The following is a 20,821-nucleotide window of genomic DNA, read 5'->3' on the forward strand; positions in this document are numbered from 1 at the left end:
GGGCATCTCAGAGATGGCACCCTCTTTCCTGCGTGCAGACATCATCACGCTGAGTTCAGGGAAGACGGTCAACCCAAGCCCCATTGAGGAGCGGGTGAAGGCGTACATCCCCATCGTCCACTACGCGGTGGTGGTGGGCCAGGACGCCCCCTACCTGTGTGCCCTCCTCACACTCAAGGTGCTTGGGCTGCTCGGGAGCCAGGGCCGTGGGGCCCTCGGGGGTGGGGCGGGAGCCGCAGTCCTGGTTGGCGAGGAGGAAACAGGCTTGCAGACGAAGGTGACTGCGAGGAGGCTGCGGGCTCCGGGGCCCCCTGACGCGAGCCCTCCACAGTGCCAGGTGAACTGGGAGACCGGGGAGCCCCGCACTGCGCTGACCAGTGAGACGGTGGCAGTGTGCCGGGGCCTGGGGAGCCGGGCCACCAGGCTGGCGGACATTGTTTACAACGACGACCCGGTCATCGCCGAGTTCATCAGCAAAGGCATGGAGGCCGTGAACGCTGAGGCGCCCTCTGACAGCGCCAGGATCGTCAAGTGGGCTGTGCTGGAAACGGACTTCTCGGTGGGCGGCGGGGAGCTCGGTGAGCAGTGGGGGGCCTGGTCGGTCAGCTGCTGCGGCTCAGGGTCGCTCACCGAGACACAGGCGGCCCCACTGCACTCAGGTCGCAGAGGCCACCGCACCCTAGACCCCATGCTGGCTTTTAGGGGTATTCGGTCCCTATAATGGTAGTGTCAAAGCTTGGGAGAACCCAGCCTCCAAGGTGGGGCCCCATGCCTGTGACCTGTGCTTTTTTTGTTGTTGATTTTGATTTACTTTATTTTGATTTATTTATTTATTTGTCTTTTTGAGACAGCGTCTCACTCACAATGGAGCTCAGGCTGGTCTTGAGCTCACTTTGTAGCTCAGGCTGGTCTTGAATTCCTGCCTTAGCCTCCTGATGGGGGGTGGTTACAGGCATGCGCCACCACACCCAGCACCAGCGCTCTTTCCGCTGTCTTTTAGTGAAGGGCTGCTGCGCTCTGCAGTGGTGGCTGCGGAGAGTGGAATTACTGGGGTGCTTTGGCATGGTCTATGGCCCCAGATCCTTTCCTCTGGTTCCGGGGCAAATCCCTTAGCCACTCCATTGCCCTCTGAGTACCTGGGGCTCCACGCTCCTCTGTGGCCCATTCGGGATCCTTGTCACACCCAGGAATCACGTCGAGACTGAAGAGGGCGACTGTGATCAGGATGTACCAAGCCGAAATCCAGAACTTGTACAAGCACTAGAGGAGTCTTTAGTGGCCAGGAAAAGCCCCAGCAGCTCCACCCCCATACAGAGCTCTTACCAGGCCCAGTTCGGCCTTCTCTTCCCACCACATGACATCAAGGGTGAGGATGTCCTTGGAAGGAAGGAACAAGCTCCTCTCCTGGCTTTGCCTTCAAGTTAGAAAGAATAATAAAATCAGTTCACTGAAGTGGGCTCCTCAGCCCAGGAGCTGTCCTGCTCTCAGGGACCCTGTGGGAGGTTGGGAACAGCTATGGCTGGCAGGGCTGCAGGTGCTGCTGGCACAGAAATGAGGAAACCAGGGGTGCTGCCCAGCACCTTGTGATGCCCAGGGTGCCCCCCAGAGACTGCCAGCCTGGCGCCCACAGCACTGAGCATGGGACCCTGAATGAAAATGACCTGGCCTTGGCCGTGCCTCGAGGGCTCCCCACACCAAAGCTCTGTTTCTCTTTTAATCTGGAGAAATACACACAGATGTTCATGGGACAAGGAGTGGGCCTGGCAGCCTGCTTGGGTGGCACAGGCGCGTCCCTTAGTTTGGCGCTGTCCCTGGGGCACGGAGGAAGAGGAAGGACTGAGATCAGCCCCTGGGAGTGGGGAACTGGGTTCAGAGGTTTCATGGGCTGTGTTCATCAGTCACTGAGGAGATTCAGGGTTCAGATGGTACCTATTAAACCCTGTTCAGCCCCCACCACAAGGAAGAGTCACAGTTATGAACTCTTAGCCAGGCACGGTACAGCATGTTTGTGATCCCTGCTATTCAGGAGGCTGAGGCAGGAGGATCCCCTAGTTTGAGGCCAGCCTGGGCAACTTAGCATGATCCTGTCTCAATAGTCCTGAATACCTCAGGGCTTGTGAGGTTCAATCCCCATTGAGAGAGAGAGAGAGACAGAGACAGAGACAGACAGACAGAGACAGAGAGATAAGGAGGGAGGGGGAGGAGAGGCTTATTCAGCTGACATCCTCAGAGTATGGTGCTGGTGCTGGAGAGGCTGTGACATGCAATGGGTGGCCCCATGACGAGAACATGCGTGACAGAGAACTCTCACAGTAGACAGGAAGCACAAGGGAGGGTCCTGCTCTCTACAACCAGCGTCTGTGCACCGGAGTGCACACCGGGGCCCTGTGAAGACGGTATCATTTCTTCTACAACTACCCTGTGGACTGAGCCCCAGAGCCTCTGCGGGTGGGGTGCGCATGACCTTCTACAATCTGACCCTGTGCCATGCTTGGGAGAGGGGATACCCAAGCCCCAGCCTCCGACTTCCCAGGAATGGTCCCTAAGGTGTCACCTACACAGGCCTCGTCCCATGCAGCACTGTGCAGAGGAGGGCCTGGAGAAGGTGGTGGGGCTGTGGGCTCCGGGCCTGAGGGCACCTCCGGTGTGACGCGTGCTAGGCAGTCTGTGCACCTGTGCCTCGGTTCCCTGTGGGGAGCTGGTCCTCAGGTGCTGAGGGTAGCAGAACCTCAGAGAGGCCACCGGGCTGCTGGGGCCTCCACCCTCTCAGGATGGGGGTGAGTATGAGAGAGCAGGCCTGGTCCAGAGCTCTTCACTGCATGACTTCTGTTCTTCTTCTTTTTTTTTTTTTTTTTTTTTTGTTTTGGTGCTGAGGACTGAACCCAGGGCTTCCAGCTTGCTAGGCAAGCATTCTACCGCTGAGCCAAATTCCCAGCCCCTACTGCATGACTTCTGTATGCAGTCCCACCATGGTGTAGCCATTGTCACCCTCACCACAGGCCAAACGGAATGGCTGGGGCCTCCCAAACACAGATCCCCGGCTTCCCAAATGGTGGGCTAAATAAACCTCTTTTCTTTCAAAGGTACCTGACCTCAGCTGTTGTGTGATATGAGAGCAATAGGAAACAAAGCCCACAGAGCGCTCCCTCCCACCACACTTTACTGTCACTTTGACAGGGCTCCTGTGTCATGACCAGGGGCTGATGGGTAGGTGGAGCCAGTTCATTCATTCATTTCCTACAGTGCCGAGGGCTGAGCCCAGGGCCTTTGCACTGAATCACATCCCTAGTCCTTTTTCAGTGTCTGAGACAAAGTCTCACCAAGTTACTAAGTTGCCCAGGCTGGGCTGGAACTTGAGATTCTCCTGCCTCAGTCTCCCTGAGTACCACCAGGCCTGTTTGAGGGTCTATTTTAATAGGAATCTACAGGGAAGCCAAAGGCAACAGGGGAGACAAGCAAGGCCACTAGAAAAGATTTCAGCTTCTGACAATACAGCAGCTACAGCCCAGCTTCGAGCCAGAGACGTGGGCCCTCTAAGGGCCTGATGTCCTGCAGCATATGATCCTGTTCACTTAGCCAATGGGTCACATCAAGAGAAAGGACAGTCATAAAAACCAGGCTCAGAAACAGCAGAGGTTCTAGAATGACTTGGGGTGTGGACGTGCGTGGCCGACACCCCAGCACTCTGGGAAGCTGAGGCAGGAGGGTGGCAAGTTTGAACCCCAGGAGGGCAACTTAGTGACTGAGACTCTGTCTCGAAATGAAAAATAGAGGACTGGGGATGAGCTCAGGGCAAAGGCCCTGGGGTTCAATTTCTAGTACCACAAAAAAAGAAGTTGGTGAGCACTGTGGGAGGCTGGACATGGCTGAGGAGATAGAGCGGGGAGGTGTGTGCCATCTCATAGGACCCTACAAACCCTTCCTTCTTTCCCTCCCTCCCTTCCTCCCTCCTGCATCCCTCCCCTCCCTCTCCCTTCCTTCCTCTGCAGGAATAAGTTAGCTGTCATGGGAGTTGTCTCCTTTTCTCTTGTTTTGCTTTTCTGCCATGTATGGAGGAGCCTGAGGCCCTCAGCAAAAGCCAAGCAGATGCTGTTGGCACCTGACCTCAGACTTCTGGCTTCCAGAATCATCTGCTAATAAAACCTCTCTCCTCTATAAATTATCTTGTCTTAGGTATTTTGTGATAGCAACAGAAAACAGGCTAATCCAGCTTCTCTAGGTTACCCAAGCTCACAGGAAACATAAAGTACTGTACTAACACATAAGAATTCAAATCAACTCTTTCAAAACTCACCAGTGGATTGCAACAAACACTGAGGATGAGCCTGCATCTCTTTGCGTACAAAGCTCTACTAGAGGTCACCTGTGGTCAGGAATGACTGGCTGATGGACACCTGAGGCCAAGAGCATCAGTGCCACACACAGCTGACCTTGGTGGCAGAGTATGCAGCGTCACCTGGGGCAGGTGTACTCTCTGAGGCCATTTCTCCACTCATAAATGGGCATTCTCGAGTCAGGAATCTGGTGCACAACTGTGGCGCCAGCACTTGACAGGCTGAGGCAGAAGGACTGGCGCTCATTCCAGGCCAGCCTGGGCTACACAGAGGGATTCTGTCTGAAAAAACTGCAACCCAATCAATGGGGATTCTGGTGCGGCATCTACCTCGAGCGGCTGAGCACACGGCCCGACCCGGCGCAGTGTCTACTATGATCTCACATGGACGGTCTTTCTGCGGCCATCTGAGGGCTCAGGGTGTGGGCAGGCCCCTACCAGCCCCTGGCTGACTCCGCCACCCTCCCATAAGGTGCAAACCCAATGCCTGCAGCTTTCTCTGCAGCCACAGCCCTGCGTGGGAAGGGGACTCTAGAAGGGACAATGGCTCCCGAGGGACCTGATGCGAGGCTGTGCCTGCCTGTGAAGTCCCCCAGTGCCACCTGCTGAGACAAGTGGTCTCTACGGGCAGCTGGCCCTGCACTCCAGGTGGCCAGAGGGTATAGGCTGGCAATGTGGGCCACCCACAAGCGGCATCCCTGTCTCTGGTGGAGCTGGAGCCTGGAGTACACAGAGCTGGCTCAAGAGAGCCAGCAAGAGCTGTGCCAGGGCCCCTCAGCTCCGTCACACCAGGGCCACAACAAAAATACACGTGAAGGGGCAGGTAGGCACCTGGGCTCTTGTCAGGGGAGGTCTATCACCCGTCTATCCACCCATCCACCCCACCACTGTCCCTACATTCACTTCTGCACCTGTCCACTCGTTCACTCAGTGAAGCCAAGTTTGTGTTGCACGCCCGAGCCTGCTCAGGGCCTCCGGTGGTGCTGCGCCTCCTCCAGGACACCAACCTCAGTCACACGCCATCCCTGCTCCCGCTGCCCACCAGCCTCAGCTCGTCTCCTGCCCCTCCTGTCCCCGACCTGGAGCCCTGAGGACACAGCTGGGACCCTGCGCAGCCCCCAGGGCAAGGGACACCACACAGGCACAGAGGTCTGCGTTCCCATCTGACTTTATTTCACTTTTTTTCTATAAAACTCCTCCATAATTTCACAATTTAACAAAAAGTTTAAAATCCAGGACAGAAACAATCCTGTAATTCATTACACACACACTTCTCCTTTTCCCTTGACCCAAGAGCTGGTCTCGGCCAGGTGCACTGTTCAGTTCCCAGCGAGACACACTCTTGGTTAAAACCCTTGTGGGGAAGGAAGGTATTCGATACCTTCTGGGTTCTGGCGTTGGTTTACAATTCATTCAGGGGAGGAAACACGGGGTTTGCACTTGGGGGCAGGCGGCTTAACACAAGACATGTGGCAATCACAAGGCGCCGGCCCCTTCCTATGGACCTGTCCCCAGAGCCCTCCTTGCGGGCCCAGCTGTCCACGACTGCCAGCGGGGAGGGGACAGCTGGGAAGGCTGCAGTCAGGGCCCCAGCACATCCTTCCTTCAGTGGTGGTGGGGCCCCGTGCCAGGGCAGCTCTGGAGGACAGCGATGAGGCCTTTTGGCCAGAGGAGGTAACTAAGAGGCGGGCCGGCGCTTCTGAAGGTCCTGGAAACTGTGGGAAGGGCCAGATGCCCCATCCAGGTGGCAAAGTGCCCAGCCTGGGTCACCGTGGTGCTCTGGGCCCCTCAGGCAGGAGGAAGGCTGCTGCCTGGATCTGAGGCTTCCGCCCCGCGTCTTGGAGAGTTCCTGGGGGTGAGGCCCCACCGTGAGTATTGCTGGCCTGCCTAGAAAGGGGCCATGGCAGCGGGGCTGAGGGCAGTGTGGCGGGAGCCACTGTGGCCTGAAGGGTTGCAGTGGTTCCCTGCGGAGTTGTCGGGCCTCCCCCCAAGTATCTGGGGGGCCCCCAGCAATGCTGGTGTGGGCAATGCCTTGTAGGCAGGGGTCCTCCGGGGACTGTTCCGGTGGACTTAAGAGTGAGGCCAGGGGCCTCAGGGAAGAAAAGCCAGGGCCGCCTGGGTCCGAGCTTATAACGGGGAAGAGGGACACTAACGACAGGGTGGAGGCACAGGCCACCCTGGCCCTGCTCCCCCAGCCACACCTAGATCAGGGCACCAACACTGGCAATGACTGAAGTCAGGATGGGGTCTGGAGGCACAAGGCCGATCCAGGAAAACTGGGGCGGGCACACTGTGTGCGCCAGGGCTGCTGGCCCAGCGAGGTGGGGGCGTGGCCCTGGAGAACCTCAGACGGACAGGAGAATGTCCCAGGCTGGGCCTGGCAGAAGCAGAGGCTGAGGCCAGAGAGGAGGCGGTCCCCACGTGCCCCCAACATAAGCCATCCTGTCTTATTTGGCAAAAGCTCATTTGTTCAAAGTTCGAAGACTTGATCGATGACTGTGGAGGAAGAGGGTCCTACAGAGGAGGAGCCCCAGGGGCATTAACACGTGTGTCCCTGGGGGCCCTGAGGACAGGTCACCCTGTCGTAGCTGTAGTGTTCACTGGCCTGAGAGCCCTGGCATCCTTGGAACCAGAGGGTGGCTCCCTTCGCGCCCTGGAGAGGACCAGCCCAAGACAAGACCCCCATAGACATCTTAACCTACAAGTCCCCCCCACACTCCCCCCACCCCCAACGTGCAGCTCGGCACAGAAACGTACACGGACCCGCTCCTGAACACACGCAGCGCACAGGTATATAATACACAGACGGCTGTACACATGGGCCAGCCTGGCCGGCCGCGGACCAGAGCCTCCGAGGGTCCGGCGGCCCAGGCAGCTTCTGAACCATTTTGGGGGGCTGCACACAGGACAGCCGGCTTCTCAGAGAGGCCCACAGTTCTGAGGCCGAGCAAGGGGCCTCGAGCCACACTCCTTCTGCATAAGCTTCTTCCTCTTCTGGGAACCAGGCCCAGCTCTGCCTTCTGCACAAACCACCCTCCAAGGAGAGCCTGGGTGACTGTGCCCCAGTGACTGTGCCTAAGTGCCCACCGGATGGCCCAGGGCACTCGGGAGCCACCCAGGAAAGTGCAGCTGGCTGTGAGGGCCGGGCAGGGCAGTCACTAAGGCAGTGCTGTAGGCGGTGCGTGGAGAGAAGGGAGGTGGGTGGGGCCTGCGCGGCCTCCCCGGACCCCCGTGAGTGGCGGGGCCCAGCTCCCACCCAGGGTCATGTGGCCACAGCCTCCAGGTAGCTCTGCAGCTTGCGCACGGTGCTCTCATCCAGGGAGAAGAGATCGAAGTCGAAGGTGGTGTTGGTGACGTTGAAGTGGCCAGTCTCCTCGATCAGGTTCACGATCTGCAAGAGGGGGCGGGGCCTCAGGGGCTGGGGACCACGGGGGGGGCGGGGAGGGGCTTCGCGGGCCTACCTGCTGCAGCACGTTGCGCTCCCTCAGCGCCATCAGCCTCCGGTGCAGCTCCACCAGCTCGTCAGTGTAGGCCTGGGAGGGGCAGGAGAGCCTCAGCCCAGCAGCCCCGGCTGGGGCAGCCCCGCCCCACCCCACCTACCAGTTCCCTGGTAGCCAAGTCACCTTGTCGTAGGCACCCTTCTTGAGGATCTTCTCAGGCTTGCTGCAAGGCTCAGGGCTCCTCCGGCCTGATGCCTGTAGGAGACCCAGGCATCTGCTGAGTCTTGCCGGCCTCCCCAAGCCCTGCCAACCCCCCACCCCCGGCCCTGCCGACCACAGCCTCATCCCCTCACCTTGCTGTTGGGTGGGGGTGGCTTCTGGGGAGGTGGGGGCTCACGGCCAGGCAGGCAGGAGTCGGCACTGTTGTCGCTCTCGCTGTCGCTGAAGCTCAACCTAGACACCACAGGAAGCTACATCAGGCCGTGCCTTGGGAGCACCGCGAGCACACCTGGGCGGGGGTGGGGGTGGGGTAGCTGCGCAAGGCACGGGCTGAGCTCCAGTCTCCAGTGATTCGCCATCACTCTGCTCACTACAGCCCAGGGCAGGGCAGTATGCGTCACTAGCAAATCCTGTGCCCCTTCCTGTCTGAGTGACACACATTGCCCAGGGCACCCCGGGCACCTGACCCTGCCTTTACCCAGGCAGGTGCTCACAACTGAGCTGTACCCTGGCCCTGCCGTACCCCCTTCCCCATGGGCCCTGCACAACGGCTAGGCAGTCTGCATCGGTTCTTATTTCATCAGAGCCGCTTTGAGCTTGATCTAATAGAGGCCCTAACTGCTGCCTGACAACGTGTTTAATACATTTTCTTCTCTCTGCCTGGGCAGGGGGGCTGTCATCCTCATCTTCTGCTAAAGGAAGTGCAGTACACGTGGGGGGACCCTCTGCAGGCAGGGGCCAGGCAGCACGGCTTCCTCTCAGCTCCTGTCCTGCTTCCTTTGCAGGTGGGCTTGTGCCCTTCATTCAAGCCTTCCTAGTGAGCACCCGGCTCATCCAGGGCCCAGCTCAAGGTCAGATTCTGGTTGCCAGGGCAACACAAAAGCCTACAGGCTTGCTCCTCATGCTGCCTCTAGCCATGTCCAACAGGTGGGCCTAGCCAGCACCTGCTGTGACCCCACATCCTACGAGGCTCCTCCCCTTACTGCAGGGACAGCAGTAGCTCTGGCTCTGCCAGCCACCAGTGAGCTCCCAGCTGGGACCCTTGCAGAAAGGACACTAAGAGGCCCCTTTGGTCAGGTCTTCACACTGCTGCCTGTCCCTCTATCAGGCCAGTGCCTGCCAGTCTTTCAGTACCTGCAGAATCCACACTGTCCTGTCAAAACACACTCTGCCTGCAGCAGAAACAGGGCCCTGCCTGCGTGGGGTTGGGGAGCCTGGGCATACAGCAAACCTGTGTGAAGACTGTCAGGTCCTGGCTTCCAGGATGGTGTTTCTGTTGTTTTTTTAAAACTTGTAATAGAATGGCTACAAGCGTGGCTTATGGTGTGGACCAGCGTGGGTCCAGCTAACAGGAGCCCTGGAGAGTGGAAGCATCTGCCTCTTAGGGAGGGACTCTAGCTGGCCTTGCCCCAGCGCCCCACCACATCCAGCTGTCACTCCCCACCCTGGGCAAGCCCAGAGTCTCCCACTTGCCCTAAGGGCCTGAAGCCATGGTCTTCAGGAAACCAAAAACCCAGAGTCTCCAGAGAGCCGGGATCGCTCCCTAGACCCAGGGAACCCGAAGGGCACACAGCTCTGCTCCCCACACCAGGGTGTCTGCGGCATAGATGTACAGGCTAGGTCTGGGGGCCGAGTGCAAGACGCCCAGGAGATCAACCACTGACCCTCTCAAAGGGGGATGGGCCCCCCAGGCACCCCCACCACACTGAGGGAGCTGCCACAGAGCCCCTGAGACAGGAGGGTTCAGCCAGCCTAGCCAAGGCAGTGTCTAGGTGGGGTGGGGTGGCCTGAAGCCCTGACATCCAGTAGGCTCAGGTCCCCTCGTGCTGGGGACCTGAGCCAGCCTGGCCCTCCCTGGGGACCCTCAGTCCCAGCCCTCCTCTACACCTCCCTGGTTACCACTAGTGCCTGCTCCCTCCCGCTGGCCCAGTCACCTGGAATCCCGGCCTGGGTTCACCTTGACAGTGGCCTCCTCACCCGAGGAAGAGTCGTCCTCATCCGACTCCTCAGACTGCAGGTCCTCCACCATGGAGCGCAAGGGCCCTGGGGGAAGGGGACAGCAGGGTTCCTGATAGGTTTCTGGGGTGCCTCCCCCACGCACACAGCAACTTCTCCTCAGTGATGACCCCAAATGACACACAGGTAAGCGCCTATGTTCCCCCTGCCAATCCCTGAGGAAGGCCCCTGATCCCCTTACCTTCCTGTCCCTCTTCACAGACCTCAGGCCCCTTGCCTTCAGGGGGACCACAGGGACCTTCCATCACCGAAGCCAGATTAGAGATCAGAGGCTCCTGAGCACCCAGGCCACGCCAGTCCCCGCTGGAGAGGGCACAGCAGCCAGGGCCACACGCCCTCCGCCCAGCTGGCACCCCTACTCGGGCCTGCCTAGCCCCTCAGGAACCCTGACCGCTGCTCCCGGCCTACCGTCCTTCCCTTTCTCCAGAGGCACCTGGTTCCAGTCCCCTACAGACGGGCATCTTGGTTTATATTCCCGTTGCCAAGGCAACAAAGGGACACAAAGCCCTCAATTACCTTGGTCATGTGACTCCCCTTCAGTAGGTCCCCTCCCTAACCCAATGATAGGAACGCAGAGCAGTAGGCGGCCAGGACCCCATCCCCCAGCCCACGGAAGAGACTTGGGCCAGACCGCTCTGCACTCCCTCCCCCGGGGGTGGGGGCTATTGGTTGGAAACAGGTCTTCAACCCACTAGACCGGCTTCCAGTTTGAGGGTGCTGTGCCTGCAGGTTGCCCAGTCCCAGGGCACCTGCTCTAAGGTAGGTTGTACCCTCCCCACAAAAGCCCTGTGGGGTAGCTTGCTGCAAGAGGACTATTCACTGGGTGGCTGCAGGATATGGGGCCCCAGGCCGTGGAGAGCCTGTACCTCAGACAAGATGAGGCAGGGTGGGTAGGACAGGCGGTTGCCTGCAATGCTGAGTACAGGCCAACGGCCTTGCTTGGGAGGCCCTGCAGAGGCCTGCCGACAGCTGCCCCATCTCCCAGGGGCCAGTGCCTTTTCCCAGGTGCTAACATCCAGACTACGGCAGGGAAAGATCGCTACTCAGACTGAGCAAGAGGTCTGGACCTGTTTCTGCTCTGCTTCACCACACCAGACCCCCAGCCACCAGGAGTGATGCGAGTGGGTCTGTGGGGCCCGTGATGCCGAGTACCCCATCTCCAGGGTCTACACACAGCCAGGTGAGAGGCCCTGGCTCAGGCACAAACCTCCAGCCAGTTGCCACCGAGCCCCCACATGGCCCACTGTCACTCCCCTGCCTGCCTAGGCCTCTGCCTCTTCCTCACTCACCTTGGCTGTGGTTCTGGGAAGGCTCAAAATCTGAGTCGGAGCTGGAGTCAGAACTGGAGCTCGAGTTGGATGGGCTCGACTGTGCAGACTTCACCCAAACAGTGGTGACAGGGACAGAAAGGGAAACAACAGTCACCTTTCAGGGCAGAGGGATGCTAACAACCTCCGAGGCTCCCATGCCTGCCTTTTCGAGACCCCACAAGGAGCTGGTGCCCAACCACCCTGTGTGGGGCACCTCTGGACCCCACCAGCCTCAAAGGGACAGAGACTGGCTGCAGGTGTAGGTGGGGACAGGAAGGCTGACAAGGAGCCCAGCTTCTCGTCCTGCCCCACGCTGCCCTGGGCCACCTGGTGTTAAGGCAGTGGCCCAGGTGCTAAGGAGGGCTGTGTCCACACGGTGGACAGACATTGGGACCTGGCTGTCCTCCTCCTTCTCCTCTTCTAGCTGTGTGCCTGACTCAGTCACCAGGGGGCAATAAAGTCAAAGCAAAAGTGACATGGAAGCAGTTCCAGGGGGACCACAGGGTGCATGTACCTTGGACATGTGGCTCACAATAGGCACCACACAGAGCAGGGACACAGTTCAGTCTCATCATGCAGCTGGGCCAGAGTGGGCAGCCCTGCTATGGGCCGGGCTGATAGGTTCTGGCCCGAGTACAAGCTGCTCAATTACAATGGCCTTGATTCAACATGGCTGAACCCCAAAACAACAGCTTATCTTCCCAATGGCCACTTCCTCCTCCTCCCCCTCTCCAGCCCTGGGGACAATTTCCTCTCACCTTTCCAGTGCACACAGGAGAGACCCCAATCAGCTCCTTGCATGTAATTAAAACTTCCCCTCTAACTCCACCCCTGGCAGAAGTCTATTAAAGCTTCAACTTTCTTCTTTTCAGGCCAGAGGATCTGCGCCATCTGCCCGCGATCCTCTCCATGTCTTTAGAATTAATAAAGGCTTCTTTTATCTTTTCTATCTCTTTACTACACCGTGGAAAAACCTAATGATAGGTTCTGGCCCTACTATGAAATCCTGAAGTATTATGGTGGCCATCTAATATTGCTGAAGCCCTTAAAACAACAACTTATCTTCCCAGAGACCAGCTCCTTCCTTTTCCAACCCAGCCCAGGAGGTAATTTCCTCTCACCTTTACCGGAGCCTCAGGGAACACCCCAATCAGCTCCTCAGAGATTTCTAAGCACCGCCCTCAGACTCCACCCGTAACAGAGGAGAGCCCAGCTTTCTGAATCTCAGGCCAGAGGATCCACCTGCCCCATCTGCCCCCCACCCTCTCTGTGTCTTTGGAGTTACTAAAGGCTTCTTTTTATCTTTCCTATCTCTTTATCTGCTGCCTAAAAACCTACCGACCAACACGGGCACCACCCGAGCAAGCCCTTCCATCGGAGGATGGTCCAGGGAAACTAAGAACCTGTAGCCCCCTTCCTGGGGCCAAGGGCAGAGGGAGAGGGACACACGCGAGCCAGCCTCTGGCTTTGGGTAGAAACCCTGGGGCTGCTCACCAGGACAGAAGAGCAGGGGTGCCTCAGGCTGCCTGGGGGTGGCGTGGGGGGCTCCTTGGGCTCAGTGGCTCAGTGCAGTGCCCAAGGGTGCCTGTCAAGCTGCTCCTCACCCCTTGCTCTGGGGCATGTAGAGTTCCCTGGGGACTCAGCCATCAGGCTTCCTTGTGGACCCTGCACATTGGACTGAGGCCACTCAGCAGGCAGCAGGCAGCCAGGCCCTCCAGCATGAGCTGAGCCCTGCACAGCTGGCTCCTTGGGCTGCTTTTATTTGGTGCTGGGAATCACTCAGAACGGTGAGCTTGCCAGCACACACTGCGCCACTGGGCTTAAGCTCCTCTTAAGGATATCTGTGGGTACACACTTGGGGGTGAGGTAAGGACCGATAAAGAAGAGCTGGCTGCTCCTGGGGGCTCTCCTGGACCTTAGCTTTCTCAGCCTTGTCACTCTGACAAGAAGTCCCCAGCTTTAAGCTTCTGGGCTGAGTCTGCACAGCACTGTGCCCTCCCGGACCCTTCTGCCCCCACGCATAAATGCACTCACTCCTGGGGGTGGGCAGAGGCGGGAGTCGGCTGCAGGCTACACCAGGCAGCAAGGATGCTGACGAGCACAGGAGCTCTGCAGCCCCACTTGCCCCGCCCCTGTGCACAGCCAGGGGAGGGAAGGTGCAGATCCAGAAGATGCTGCAGCCAGAAAGGCCCAGAGGCAGCGGATCCGCAGCTCGGGAGTAAGCACTCCTCGACCATGCCTGGCCCTTGAGCAGATGGGCCTTGCTAGCTCAGGAACCCCAAGGGCCAAGGAGACCCACAAGCAGCTACCAGAGGCCCCAGGGCCCCAGATGCGATGGGATATGCCTGTGCCACTCTGTGCATAGGCTGAGCACTAGCCAGTGAGGAGCAGTGAAGTCAGCAGCACTCCCACCTTTGCAGCATGGTGGCCTCAGGCAAGGGTCAGAAAACCATACAGTATCCTTGGCATCAGGTGTCTATACCCAGCTGAGGCCCCACAGCAGGAAAAACCAGAAACTGGCCTTGCTATTGCTGGCCTGGGGCTCAGACCACTGGAAAGACAACTGAGATACAGGATGGCCTAAGAGAGACCCCAGGCTTCCAGGAACAACACCTCCTGGGGACGTAGCACCCATAGGGCCGCAGGGGTGGAGTCCAGCCCCATTCAGAGTCACGGTGTCCTAGTCAGAAGGAAGCACGTACATGTTCCAGGTGCCGACATGGAACTAAAAGCCAAGCTGGCAGGTCAGGGCCTAAGTGGCACTAGCCTCCACCACTTGCCAACATGATACATGCTGGCTGCAGGTACAGAACCCTTGCCTGGCGACGCCTGGTCACAGACAGAGCCCACAGACAACTAGTCCAGGCCAAGACTCTGGGGCAGGCAACATGGGACAGGCAGCTGCCAGCCACACGGCCAAGAAGTGCTGGCAGACACACCACACCAAGGTCCTGAGCTGGACCTCATCTGCCCTATAGGTGTACCTAGAGGGATGTGCTGAAATGTACAGGCAAATAGTCACCTTAGGCAAATACTGCCACCTCCATGGAATCCCTGTGCCACCAATGGAAGTCCCATGCTCAGGAAAGCAGCACAGCCAGAAGCTCAGGGTAGCTCTACCTCTGGGAACCACTTCAAAGTGGAGGGGCACAAGGTGGCTCTGACAGCCAAGTTCTGTCCCAAGAGAGAAAGGGAGACCATGGGCCGGTCTATGTGTTCTTTCACTTGAGCACTGCTTCTCTTAATGTTGGTGCCAGCAGAGTGCTCAGAGCCAGTGCCACCATCGGAAGCCTCAAGGGAGGTCTAGCTCCAAGGCTGAGGCCTGGTAGGAGCCATGAGGTTCAAGTAGCCCCTTACCTCAGTCTCCCAAGAGCTGAGGACATGCTGCTGCAGGGGAGTGGGAGAGGGTGACAGTATCACCAAACCACTTGGGAGGGAAGTGGAAGTGACCCAGTCACCACCATCAAACACCTGAACGGGTACAGTGGGACACAGGCTTGCAGGGACACCAGTTGGCAGCAGTGTGAATGTCTTGCAGGGCTGGCCATGCAGGAGCTGGGAAGGGCACTACTGTGATACACATTTACCCACCTGGCCCCAGCGCAGCTGCTACCCAGGCCGAGCCCATGTGAGGAAGGGGCAGCACAGGACCAGAGCTCTGGACCAAGGCAAGCACCCGGGAAGCCCTGCCAGACCCACTGGTAGAAGCCACCGTGTCCACTAACTACGGTCCATGCCAGGGTCACCGTCATGTAACAGGCCCAACCACCCTGGCTGAAGGGGAAATGGGGGCTCAGTGAAGTATGATCTGGCCAGTGACAGCAGACACTGCCACCAAGCAGGCCTACGCCCTAGGCTTCATCCTGTATCTGAGTCTGCCCCAGTCAGGGATGAGCAGGGCGGATGGTGCTCTCACCTCTGACTTGAAGGAGGCCTCGTCCTCCGAGTTGGAGCCCTCCACTTCCAGGGCCTTCCGGGCCTCCCTGGACTCGCTCTCTGCTTTCACCTTCTCCACTCGAGGGCCGCTTTTGTCTTTGGCCGGCTTCTTGTCCGGAAAGGAGGAAGACGAGGTGCGGGGTGAAGTGCTGGGAGCGCTCCGGGACCCCTTTGAGCTGCTCTTCTTCTGCTTTTTGGCGCTGGGCTTTGGCGAGTCCGCGGCAGCTGGCCGCTTGCTGGAAGCCTTGGGCAGGGCTGAAGGCTGGGGAGCCCCCTTTGGGGACATGCCCTCCAGCTTGGTCTCCTTCAGGGCCATCTTGGGCTCCTTGAACGCAGCCTTGGGCGGTGGGGCCTTCTCCTCCTTGGGCAGCCGGCCCTCGCCCAGCTTGCGCACGGCGTCCTTGGAGCTCTTGGCCTGCTCCCGCTCCAGCTCCTTGGAGGAGCCCTTGCTCTCCGAGTCCTTGCGGGGCCGCTCGCGGTGCTCCTTGGTCACCTTGTGCGGCTTGGAGGCCTTGCTGCTCTCCTTATTGGCGTCCTGAAACAGATGCCAAGAGCAGGGGGCCGGGGGAGATGCCGTCAGCTGGCACCACAAGCTGCCCAACTCCGCCACCCTCCGGCCTCAGTCAAATGAGAGCCACCTGAAAGACTCAGCTAGAGAAAACCATCTGGAAGCGAGGAGGGAAGGCAGGTGAGAGCGCCAAGTGGCTTGACCCTCCATACCACAGGGGCTCAGCAGGCCCCAGCAGCTGCAGGCTCAGATCCTGAGAGTCGAGAGCACAGTGAATCAGACACAAGGAGGGCCTTGCAGCCACTGGCCACTATGCCCGCAGCCCAGGAGCTGGGAAGCCCACCTGGCCCTGGAGGCCTCTTCCCTAGCCCCCTCAGTCCTTCTCCTGCAGGTTCCCTGGTTCCAGGCCCAGGCAGCGAGTGTCTCCCGAGTGCCTGCTGGGGTGCAGGGACTGCACAGACACACAGCTGCGAAGCCTTGAGAACAGAGCCCGCACGAGGCTGCTCCCAGTCATGCAGAGGGTGGAGCCTGGACATGGCACAGCAGTGAGGCCTGTGATACTGGCCCCTCCACCAGTGATTTCGCTACCGAAGGGGCGAGAGAACACCTACCTCTAGGGCTGAGGAATGGCTTGGCAGATGCAAGTGGGGGGCACGCAGGGAGGAGCAGCAGCACCAATCAGCCCGACCCTAGCTCTGTCCCCTCAGCAGCTCTCAACACACAGCCAGTGCTGAGATAGGAGCACTGTCTTCCTAGTGTCACCCTGTGCGCCCCAGGGGACCACATAGCACTGTCACAGTTGCCCAGCAGCCTGGCGCTCTGAAGGTACAGAGACCAACAGCACTGGGCAGGCTCCTGTGAGCCAGCTAGGAGTGTCACAGTGGACAGAGACGACACACCCAGTGGACAGAATGGCCAGATCAATGCCTGGCAGCAGGAAGGACCTGTGGTACCTGCTTTAAGAGCCACCTGAAGGATCCATGCAGCCACCTTCACATCTTTCATCTGTGTAGTTTGCCAGCAGCTTGGAAATTCACAGCTCCTGGCATAGTGAATTAGGGAAGAAGTCCCCAGAGAGGTGTGCATGGCAGTGCATGTTCTGAGACACTATAGTTGGCCAGGCCATGGCTCAGGCCTGAAGGAGACCCCTACGGGCCCACCTGAAAGGTGGCTCTACTCCCTGTGAATTGTGAGGGAGGCAAGAAGCAGAGGAGGCCATGTGTGACCCCATGTCACAGCCACGAAGGACAGATGGGGAGAAAGCCCCAAGGGCACACCACTCGCCACACAGCAGCTCTGAGTGCCTCTGCAGGGGTGTGTGCAGGCTCCCTCTGGCTCTCTGAAATTCTTGTGGAAGACACAGGTGAGGGTCGTGAGTCCTGTCCTCAAAGCCACCCACGGCTACAAAATGGTGGAACCAAGTTATAGGAAAAAGCCAACCTCTGATAGAGGCCCAGCAGCTTTAGGGGAGCAGGCCCAAGGCTGGACTGTCCAAGCACGGCCATCAGGGCTGTCTGTCGGCACCTGAGGGTTCACTCCTCCCTGCCACTACCTCAAGTCAGCAGACCCACCAGACATGGACCATGAACGCGCAAAAGCCAGACTCTGCCTTGGCAGCCTGGCCTACAGACCTGTATCAGACACTACTCTGCCAAGCACACGACGACCAGCCGCACTGCCTAGGCCGGAACAGCAAAAGACCAACATGGAAGCGAAAAGCCAGGGCCCAAGAAAGAGGGAGGGGCTCACAGGCTTGGGCCCGTGGGATGGCACAGACAGGCCCACAGTGCACACGTGGTGGCTGTGGTGGTGAGGCTGGAGCTTTCCAGAAAGCCACCCCCAGAGAAGCATCTCGGTGGGGCTCCCCTGCAGCACCTCCTAGGTCACACCTAGTGACCCTGCAGAGGGTCCCAGAGAGGCATAGCAGGGCTGGGGGTGCCACCTGCAGCCTCTGGACCCAGCAGACACCATCGGGCGTCTGGACGGGAGCAATGGCAAAATGCACAGCCTCTGGAGCACCGGCCCCGTGGCCACGTGGGGAAGCACTTCCTCCCAGAGCTTCAGGTGGCCCGTGGCCCTGGTCAGAAGAAGTAGCAGCTGTCTCCCTTTCTGTCTTATGTGAGCCTCCAGAGAGCTGTGCATGTGTAGAGAAGATGCCAAGATCCCCGGCAAGGACTGGCTTGTCCTTTAACACCATGAGGCCTTCCAGGGCTGCAGTCACTCCAAGACACTGAGGCACTTGAGGACCTCCAAGACCTGTGGCCTTCCAGAAGGAGCCAGAACGGCTGGGCCTTAGGAGCCTCAGCACAGCTCACGGGAAGAGTAAGGTGGCCTGGTGTCCCAGCTCGTGACACCCCACAGGAAGTGAGCAAGAAGAGTGCAGAGATGAGAAGACAACAGATGGGGTCAGCCGCAGGGTGGCCAGCAGCTCTCTGACAGCCATGAGCACGGAGCCAAGCGCGTGGCCACAGAGGCACAGGATCTGGCTGAAAGACGCAGTGCTGTCCCCAGAGCTCTCTAGTTGTGTAGCTACCTTGGGAGGGTCAGCAAGAGAAGTGTTGGGAGGCAGAGTGTCACCTGCACGACAAGGTAGAGACGGCTGTAAGGTGCGCCTTCGCCAGCTGGGCAAGTGTGTGCCACCTCGTGGGCCACACGCTGTACCTTCAGGCTGTGGTAAGCCACTGCCAGGGCAAAGCTGGGAACAGCGGGGCAGGAGACTGGGGGTGGGGTGGGGTGGGCAGCTGCAGCCACAGAGAAAGTGCTGGCAGCATGGGGCTGAGTGTCCAAGGCCAGCAAGGGCCTGGCGGGAAGGGAGGCCCAGGTGGGCCCAGCCTCAAGAGAACAGGCAAGGAGCCCTCAATAACACGCCCTATGCCTGCGATCCTGGATAAGTGAGAGCGAGCAGTAAGGTGGGGCGGAGAGGGCTCAAGAAGCGAGATGCCAAGGGAGCAGGGCCGGGCGGCAGGGCCAGCTCGGCAGAGGGGTGCCGGCTGGGATTGCAGCTGGGCCCTGCGCACCCGCCCAGAGACTGGGCCTTCCACCTCACTAACCTTGGAGCCGTGGGACGGTTTGGTCTTCTTGGGGTCAGAGAAGGCAGAGAGTGGAATTGTGGGTAACATGGGGTAGTCGGGACTGGGCCTGGACACCGTTTCTGCTCCTTCGGGCATTACCATGACCTAGTGATAAAGAAGAGACAGATGTTATCGACGGGCAAGGGGCAGCGGCAGCCCAAGGCTGTGGAGCTTGCTTCTTGAAGTAGGGAGAAGGGGAGCATGAGATCCACCTTCCCAAAGGAATCACAAGTATCTTCTCTTTGGGGGAGCAGGCACTGAACAAGGAGCATGCGGAGGAGCCCAGGCTCCCAGGATGGTGGGGCCCCAAGGGCCAGGTGGCCTCCAGGACTGGTCAGGCCCGTCAGAAACAGCACTGGGCCAAGAAAACTTGAGCAATGTGCAGGCAGGAAAGCTTAAGAAGGCAGCTGAAACCACAGGCTGAGCTCCACGGGAGGCTGAGAGAGCTGGGGCAGCACTGGGAAAAAGCAGAAGCTGGCTGGACCCCGAAGGGTGGCCATGGGGCACAGCAAGCAGTTTCCAAGGCCTGCAGGAATGTGGCTCTGGTGGGTCCTGTGCTGCCAGGCACGGCCACCCTCCCTCCACTTGTAGGCAGCTGAAGCTGACCTGAACACAGTGCAAGCGTAAGGCTGAGGCCAAGACAGGACCAGGACCAAGACCAGAACAGAAGACTAGCAGCTGCAATGGGAGCTGCCCACTGGCATCCCTGCCTAAGCACCTCAGAGGGGCAGAGGCCCACTCCTGCTCTGTTGGAAGGCAACAGATGAGCAAGGGCTGGGTCCTTCTAGGAAACACCTGCCAGGCCACAGCAGGTGCCTGGGTAGGGAGAGAGTGCTCGGGGGAGACCTCCAGACGCCCATGCTGTGAGCAACACGGCACAGGGCAGCTGTTCAGACACCTTCCAGATGGCAGAGAGACAGGACAAAAAAAATAAAGGCACTATAAAAAAAAAAAAAAAAAAAGACTCCAACTTGGAAATAGCTGCAGCCCCAGTAACCATGAGTACCTGGGCTTTGTCGCCAAGCCAACCCTTTCATCTGAGGCTGCTGACACCACACAGTCATGGTCACGGGGCAACAAGCCTGGGGCTGTCCTGGCTGTGGACAGCCGACAGAGCCTGTCTGCCTACAATGCTGACTCTGAGGCATCCACGGAGGCCACGCCTGCCCCATCCCTGAGAATGACAAGGAGCTCAGCCACGTGAGGTCTTCTGGCCCCAGTGTTGGCCACGCCCTCTGCGTACTTGGCCTCTTCCTCCTCACATGACCTCATCCTACCCATCAAGTCCCCTGACCTGAGAAGCCTTCAGGACCCGTGGCTGTCTTCAACAGGGTGCTCAGAGCAAGGAGGAAAGGAAGAGCAGTCAGGTCTCCTGTTCCCTGCAGGTGCTGCCACGAGGCCCTTTGCCCAGGGCCGAGGACAAGAAACAGCTGTGGTGCTGTGGGGCTGGCTCTGGCTGGCTAGGACAGCAGGAAACCTGCTCTTGTCTGAGCTGCAGACTCCAGCCAGCCAGCACAGGGGACAGATCACAGCTCTGGGACTTACTGCTCGGCTCCTTGCTTGGGCTCCTGCAGCACTGCAGCCAGATGGCAGGGCTGAGGCTGTGTGCCGTGTGGTGGGGCAGATGGTGCTGTCCCTTGGCACCCAGCGCTGGGAGCTGCCCGAGAGCTGCATCCAGGGACCAGGCTGGTCCTTGGCTAGAGTGTGCTGCTCTGCTGTCAGCCCAAGATGGTTGGGAGCTGCAGACAGCCAGCCAGCTGCTGGCAGTTGTGGCCAAGGCACCGGGCCCAGCACATACCTCTGGCCAGGCCCTGCACACTGACCTGTCCAGCCTCTCCACCCAGTTTTACGTGTTTACATGATGCCCTTAGAGGCCGCGCTTACTCCATCCAGGAGCAGGGGAGACGCCCAGAATGGCAGCGGCTCCCACACAAGCATGACGCTGGGGACGCCTACAAATGCCTTGTAAATGCTGTGGCACACAGGGC

The 20,821-nt window shown here is 59.1% G+C and overlaps 2 protein-coding genes across 2 annotated transcripts in view; one reads left to right on the forward strand and one right to left on the reverse strand.

Annotated features, from left to right (window-relative positions):
- LOC101570141 (long-chain-fatty-acid--CoA ligase ACSBG2-like) overlaps positions 1-1,276 on the forward strand; it is a 13,164-nt gene extending 11,888 nt beyond the window's left edge. The window contains exons 12-14 of the mRNA XM_023717162.1: positions 39-178; positions 332-578; positions 1,188-1,276. Coding sequence (XP_023572930.1) covers positions 39-178; positions 332-578; positions 1,188-1,264 — 464 coding nt within the window. The 3' untranslated portion in view covers positions 1,265-1,276. The remainder of the gene's footprint in view (positions 1-38; positions 179-331; positions 579-1,187) is intronic.
- Positions 1,277-5,485: 4,209 nt separating this feature from the next.
- The window catches only part of Mllt1 (MLLT1, super elongation complex subunit), a 54,317-nt gene continuing 38,981 nt past the window's right edge, over positions 5,486-20,821 (reverse strand). Inside the window, exons 5-12 of the mRNA XM_004632788.2 lie at positions 18,813-18,938; positions 15,235-15,789; positions 11,298-11,385; positions 9,927-10,035; positions 8,127-8,226; positions 7,957-8,028; positions 7,795-7,866; positions 5,486-7,724 (exon numbers count right to left, since the gene is read on the reverse strand). Of these exons, the coding sequence (XP_004632845.1) occupies positions 7,596-7,724; positions 7,795-7,866; positions 7,957-8,028; positions 8,127-8,226; positions 9,927-10,035; positions 11,298-11,385; positions 15,235-15,789; positions 18,813-18,938 (1,251 nt within the window). The 3' untranslated portion in view covers positions 5,486-7,595. The remainder of the gene's footprint in view (positions 7,725-7,794; positions 7,867-7,956; positions 8,029-8,126; positions 8,227-9,926; positions 10,036-11,297; positions 11,386-15,234; positions 15,790-18,812; positions 18,939-20,821) is intronic.

This window comes from Octodon degus, unplaced genomic scaffold (genome assembly GCF_000260255.1).
Source record: "Octodon degus isolate 3935 unplaced genomic scaffold, OctDeg1.0 scaffold00050, whole genome shotgun sequence".
In the NCBI taxonomy this organism is placed as follows: domain Eukaryota; kingdom Metazoa; phylum Chordata; class Mammalia; order Rodentia; family Octodontidae; genus Octodon; species Octodon degus.